General features: G+C 46.3%; 1 protein-coding gene across 1 annotated transcript; it reads left to right on the forward strand.

Moving 5' to 3' along the window:
• Positions 1–3653: 3653 nt before the first annotated feature.
• Positions 3654–6756, forward strand: LOC123082250 (uncharacterized). Its single transcript, XM_044504621.1, has 2 exons — positions 3654–3937; positions 6642–6756. The coding sequence occupies exons 1-2, from the start codon at positions 3695–3697 to the stop codon at positions 6738–6740; spliced, it is 342 nt and encodes a 113-aa protein (XP_044360556.1). The 5' UTR covers positions 3654–3694; the 3' UTR covers positions 6741–6756.
• The last annotated feature ends 609 nt before the right edge of the window (positions 6757–7365 follow it).

The raw sequence follows: 7365 nt of genomic DNA on the forward strand, positions 1-7365 counted from the left end.
ACCGTGTTACTAAACGCTTTCACTTTCGGTCTATGAGGGTACGTGGACACACTCTCCCCTCTCGTTGCTATGCATCTCCTAGTTAGATCTTGTGTCATCGTAGGATAATTTTTGAATTACTACATTCCCCAACAACAACTACACGGACTGGGTCTATAACTCGAGGATTATCCTCATTGCTGCATAGAAGAATTACGTCCTTGATGCACTACTAGGTGCAAGGCCTGCTGCAGGAGCAACTCCAGACATTATGAACGTGTGGCAAGCTAAATCTGATGACTAATCGATAGTTCAGTGTGCCATGCTTTACAGCTTAGAATCAGGATTTCAAAGACGTTTTGAACGTCATGGACCATATGAGATGTTCCAAGAGTTGAAGTTAATATTTCAAGCAAATGCCTGAGATATGAAGTCTCCAACAAGTTCTATAGCTGCAAGATGGAGGGGAACAGTTCTGTCAGTGAACACATACTCAGAATGTCTGGGTACCATAACCACTTGACTCAGATGGGAGTTAATCATCCGGATGATAGTGTGATTGACAGAGTTCTTCAATCATTGCCACCAAGCTACAAAGGATTCGTGATGAACTCTAATATGCAAGGGATGGAAAAGACTATTCCCGAGCTATTCGCAATGCTCAAAGTTGCGGAGGTAGAAATCAAGAAGGAGCATCAAGTGTTGATGGTTAACAAAACCACTAGTTTCAAGAAAAAGGGCAAAGGAAAGAAGGGGAACTTCAAGAATAAAATCAAGCAAGTTGCTGCTCCTGGGAAGAAACCCAAGTCTTGACCTAAGTCGAAACTGAGTGCTTCTACTGCAAAGGGATTGGTCACTGGAAGAGAAACTGCCCCAAGTATTTGGCGGTTAAGAAGGATAGCAAAGTGAAAGGTATATGTGATATACATGTTATTGATGTGTACCTTACTAATGCTCGTAGTGGCGCCTGTGCATTTTATACTGGTTCTATTGCTCATATTTGCAACTCGAAATAGGGGCTATGGATTAAACGGAGATTGGCTAAGGATGAGATGACGATGCGCGTCGGAAATGATTCCAAGGTCGATGTGATCACCATCGGCATGCTACCTCTACATCTACCTTCGGGATTAGTTTTAGACCTGAATAATTATTATTTGGTGCCATCGTTGAGCATGAACATTATATCTGGATCTTGTTTAATGCGAGACGGTTATTCATTTAAATCAGAGAATAATGGTTGTTCTGTTTATATGAGTAATATCTTTTATGTTCATGCACCCTTGATGAGTGGTCTATTTTTGTTGAATCTCGATCGTGGTGATACACATATTCATAATATTGATGCCAAAAGATGCAAAGTTAATAATGATAGTGCAACTTATTTATGACACTGCCCTTTAGGTCATATTGGTGTAAAGAGCATGAAGAAACTCCATGCAGATGGGCTTTTGGAATTACTTGATTATGAATCACTTGATGCTTGCGAACCATGCCTCATCGGCAAGATGACTAAGACTCCGTTCTCTGAAACAATGGAGCGAGCCACTGACTTATTGGAAATAATACATACTGATCTGATCCAATGAGTGTTGAGGCTCGCGGCGGGTATCATTATTTTCTGACCTTCACAGATGATTTGAGAAGATATGGGAATATATACTTAATGAAACACAAGTCTGGAACATTTGAAAAGTTCAAAGAATTTCAGAGTAAAATGGAAAATCATCGTAACAAGAAAATAAAGTTTCTACAATCTGATCATGGAGGCGAATATTTGAGTTACGAGTTTGGCCTTCATTTGAAACAATGTGGAATAGTTTCGCAGCTCACGCCAACTGGAACACCACAGCGTAATGGTGTGTCCGAACGTCGTAACTGTACTTTATTAGATATGGTGCAATCTATGATGTCTCTTACTGATTTACCACTACCGTTTTGGGTTATGCATTAGGGACAGCTGCATTCACATTAAATAGGGCACCATTTAAATCTGTTGAGACGACACCATATGAACTTTGGTTTCGCAAAAAAATGAAACTGTCGTTTCTTAAAATTTGGGGTTGCGATACTTATGTGAAAAAGCTTCAGCCTGATAAGCTCGAACCCAAATCGGAGAAGTGCGTCTTCATAGGATACCCAAAAAAACTATTGGGTACACCTTCTATCACAGATCCGAAGGCAAAATATTTGTTGCTAAGAATGGATCCTTTATAGAGAAGGAGTTTCTCTCGAAAGAAGTGAGTGGGAGGAAATTGGAACTTGACGAGGTAGTTGTACCTTCTCTTGAATTGGAAAGTAGTTCATCATAAAAGTCAGTTCCAGTGATGCCTGATACGTCTCCAACGTATCTATAATTTTTGATTGTTCCATGCTATTATATTATCTGTTTTCGATGTTAATGGGCTTTATTTTACACTTTTATATTATTTTTGGGACTAACCTACTAACCCAAGGCCCAGTGCAAATTGTTGTTTCTTTGCCTATTTCAGTGTTTCGCAGAAAAGGAATATCAAACAGAATCCAAATGGAATGAAACCTTCGGGAGAGCTATTTTTGGAACAAACGTGATCGAGAGGACTTGGAGTGGACGCCAAGAAACAAACAAGGAGTCCACGAGGCAGGGGGCGCGCCCTCCCCCTCGTGGGCCCCTCCTGGCTCAACCGACCTACTTCTTCCTCCTATATATACTCATATACCCTGAAAACAACCAGGAGCACCATGAAACCCTATTTCCACCGCCACAACCTTCTGTACCCAAGAGATCCCATCTTGGGGCCTTTTCCGGAGCTCCGCCGGAGGGGGCATCAATCACGGAGGGCCTCTACATCAACTCCATGGCCTCTATGGTGATGTGTGAGTAGTTTACTTCAAACCTTTGGGTCCATAGTTATTAGGTAGATGGCTTCTTCCCTTTCTTTGATTCTCAATACAAAGTTCTCGTCGATCTTCTTGGAGATCTATTCGATGTAACTCTTTTTGCGGTGTGTTTGTCGAGATCCAATGAATTGTGGATTTATGTGACGCCCGGATACTCAAGCTACAGTGAACCTCTGCTAATGATGCCACGTCACCTCGATTACAGTGGCTAATCTCGCGTTAATTCGAAACCGTTTCAAAATTCAAATTCAAATTAATGTCAACAATAAAATTTTCAAATATCAAAACTAAAATGTGCAAGCTATGGAAAATAATTCGTAAATATTTTTGGTGAAGAAACCAAAATTTTATAAAATGTTTAAGTGCTCAAAATGATTAAAACAGTAGCTAAAACAATTAATTGAATGCCTTTTATAATTTAAAAAATGCTAAACTATTTTATTTAAGAGTGAAACCTTTTGTGGCAGAGGTATAAGCAGTAGTACTAATTTAGAAACTACTTTTGTGTTTTAACTAAACCAAAATAATGTGAAACTTAAATAAAATAAATAAAGCAGAAAAGTTAAAAGATAATTACAAGGCAAAACAAAAGAAATAAAACAAACCTCCCTATCTGGGCCTCAAGGCCCATCTACCTAGCAGGCTGGGCCAGACGCACGCTCCCTCCCCATCTCCCTTGTTCACCGTTACGGTGGACACCGGCGATTGCCGCCACGGCACCGGGCGATGCTGTGGCGCCCATCCACCGCTTCCCCTCGCCTATATCTTCCCTGGGCTAAAACCCTAGCCGGCCCCTTGCATCTCTCTCCCTCGCGCCGCTCCTCTCTTCCCCTCGATGAACCGAGCCGCCGTCGCCACTGCCTCGACGCCGGCGTGGCCACCGTGGCCTTCTCGCCGCCCCGACCTGTCCAGGGGGATCGCTGCCCTCTCCTCCGTCACCTGCGCCCCTGGATTGGAGCTGACGAGCTGCCTCGACACCGCCCGCTTCTTCCTCTCCCTCGGACCACCGCCGGCGAGCTCCGTCGAATTCGTCGCCCCGGCAGCTCCTAAGCCCCCGTCGGCCGCCGTGTGCCACTCGGTGAGCCGTCGCTCTTCTCTCCCCCTCACCCATCTCCCTCGGACACGCCCGCTAGTAGTAGCGCCGCCATCTCCGTAGCTTATCTCCGTCGTGGAGCTCGCCCCGTCGCAGTCGTTCGTATCCAGGGCCAGAATAGCACGTCCACGTGCTTGGGACGTCCCCGTGAGGCCGCCCGTGCCATTGCTTTGGCCTCTCGCCTCGCCAAACGGTGTTTGCTTCCGAACAGTGCTCCGGCTGCCGCCTCGCCCATCGCCGTTGTCGCTACATAGCACCCCGCGCTCCCCGACGCCTCCATGTGGATCCGCGCGAGCGTCAGCTCACCGTAGGACCAAACCGCAGCTCGAACCACCGCAGGTAGCTTCACTAGGCCCCTGCTAGGCAGACGCCCCTCCCGCGGTGCTCGTACTCGAGGCTCAGCCTCGCCTTCGTCAAACTCTTGCCGCTACTGCCGCTCAAGCTCGGCTGCGTTTGACTGCTTCCTACTGCTGCTTCCTGCCGTTGCCGCTGCGCTGCTGTCTTTCCTCCTCCTGCTGCTCCTAACTGCTGCTGCCGTTGTGTACTGCCACCGCTTGCTGATGCTGCTGCTTGTTTGCCGGCGCCGCCATCCGCCGCTGCTACGGCTGGCCATAGCCGTGGCCATAGCGGTCGTGTGTGCGTTGCGTGCTGCGTGTGTTGTGTGTGGTGTGTGTGGCCGGCTTGGCCACAACCGTGTGTGGCTAGCCCCTTGTGTTAAATAGGAGTACTTTAGCTTAGGATTAAAATTACTGCCAAGTTAGTCTAATAATAGATGACATGTGGACCCACAGTTAGTTTAAAGAAAAACAAATTTTCATAAAAGTCTAAGTCAATGACATGTGGCCCCTACATTGTTCATATGTTGACTAGTCAACTGTTGACTTTGACCGTGACCCTACCTATCTTGCACTATGGCTAGGATAGCACTAGGTGACAAAACTAATTTTTGTTTTATTTTTAAATTAAAAGAATTCCAAACTGCTATTAAAACTTTAGAAATTCATAGTAAAATAACCTTAAGTCAGATGAAAATGTTTTATATATGAAAAACATTCAGAAAAATATGGTGAATCCGAATATGCCACCCGTTCTTCTATCACATGCCTCTAGCATGCTGAACATGGAACCGTCCCCCTCCTTTCATTTGTCCGAAAAATACCAACGCCGGGAAAACCCTTCCGGATATTTTCCCGCTCCGTCTGTATCATGTAGCACTGCGTTAGGTCGCCCCTAGCACCGCGTATTGCCATGTTATGCTTTGAGAAGCTTTGATTGCTCTGTTATTTATTGTGTCCCCCCTCCGTTATTTCTTTCCGGTAGACCCCGAGACCGCGGTTGAACCAGTGATCGACTACTTCACCTTCGAGGGTCCGTTTCTGTCTGCAGAGCAACCAGGCAAGCCCCCCCCTTGATCACCAGATATCGCCTACTCTTCTCTATACTGCTTGCATTAGAGTAGTGTAGCATGTTACTGCTTTCCGTTAATCCTATCCCGATGCATAGCCTGTCCTTGCTACTACTGTTGTTACCTTTACCTGCAATCCTAATGCTTAGTATAGGATGCTAGTTTATCATCAGTGGCCCTACACTCTTGTACGTCTGCCATGCTATACTACTGGGTTGTGATCACTTCGGGAGGTGATCACGGGCATATACTATATACTTTACACTGTTACATTATCGGTGATACTATTAGGAGATGGGGGCTGAAGGGGCAGGTGGCTCCATCCAGGTAGTGGTGGGCCTGAGTTCCCGATGGCCCCCGACTGTTACTTTGAGGCGGAGCGACAGGGCAGGTTGAGACCACCTAGGAGAGAGGTGGGCCTGGCCCTGGTCGGCGTTCGTGAATACTTAACATGCTTAACGAGATCTTGGTATTTGATCTGAGTCTGGCCACTGGCCTATACGCACTAACCATCTACGCGGGGACAGTTATGGGCACTCGACGTCGTGGTATCAGTCGAAGCCTTCGTGACGTCAGCGACTGAGCGGCGCGCGCCGGGTTGGACTGGAACGCCCACTCTTGTATAAGGGAGGCTAGGTCTGCTCACCGGCCGCGTACGCAACATGCAGGTGTGCAATGGGCGATGGGCCCAGACTTAGATCAGCGTGCTGACCTCTCTGTTGTGCCTAGGTAGGGCTGCGACGTGTTGATCTTCCGAGGTCGGGCATGACCCAAAAAAGTGTGTCCGAACAAAGGGGATCGAGCGTGTTGGGAAATGTGGTGCACCCCTGCAGGGAAGTTAATCTATTCGAATAGCCGTGATCTTCGGTAACAGGACGACTTGGAGTTGTACCTTGACCTTATGACAACTAGAACCGGATACTTAATAAAACACACCCTTCCAAGTGCCAGATACAACCCGGTGGTCGCTCTCTAACAGGGCGATGAGGAGAGGATCGCCGGGTAGGATTATGCTATGCGATGCTACTTGGTGAACTTACCATCTACTCTCTTCTACATTCTGCAAGATGGAGGTGGCCAAAAGCGTAGTCTTCAATAGCACTAGCTATCCCCCTCTTATTCCGGCATTCTGCAGTTTAGTCCACGTATGATACCCTTGTTCCATTTGATACCAATGCATACATATGTGGTGTAGCTCCTTGCTTGCGAGTACTTTGGATGAGTACTCACGGTTGCTTTGCTCCCTCTTTTCCCCCTTTCTATACCCGATTGCTGCGACCATAGGTTGGAGCCCAGGAGCCAGACGCCACTGTCGATGACGACTACTACTACTCGGGAGGTGCCTACTACTACATGCAGCTCGCTGGCGACGACCGGGAGTAGTTTAGGAGGATCCCAGGCAGGAGGCCTGCGCCTCTTTCGATCTGTATCCCAGTTTGTGCTAGCCTTCTTAAGGCAGACTTGTTTAACTTATGTCTGTACTCAGATATTGTTGCTTCCGCTGACTCGTCTATGATCGAGCTCTTGTATTCGAGCCCTCGAGGCCCCTGGCTTGTAATATGATGCTTGTATGACTTATTTTATTTGTGGAGTTGTATTGTGATATCTTCCCGTGAGTCCCTGATCTTGATCGTACACGTTTTCGTGTATGATTAGTGTACGGTCAAATCGGGGGCGTCATAGTTTATGATCAAGTCTATCTATGAACAATATTTGATTCTTCTCTGAAATCTTTTATGTATGATTGGTTATCTTTGCAAGTCTCTTTGAATTATCAGTTTGGTTTGGCCTACTAGATTGATCTTTCTTGCAACGGGAGAAGTGCTTAGCTTTGGGTTCAATCTTGCCGTGCTCGATCCCAGTGACAGAAAGGGAAACGACATGTATTGTATTATTGCCATCGAGGATAAAAAGGTGGGGTTTATATCATATTGCTTTAGTTTATCCCTCTACATCATGTCATCTTACCTAATGCGTTACTCTGTTCTTATGAACTTAATACTCTAGA

This window comes from Triticum aestivum, chromosome 4A, assembly GCF_018294505.1.
Source record: "Triticum aestivum cultivar Chinese Spring chromosome 4A, IWGSC CS RefSeq v2.1, whole genome shotgun sequence".
In the NCBI taxonomy this organism is placed as follows: Eukaryota; Viridiplantae; Streptophyta; class Magnoliopsida; order Poales; family Poaceae; genus Triticum; species Triticum aestivum.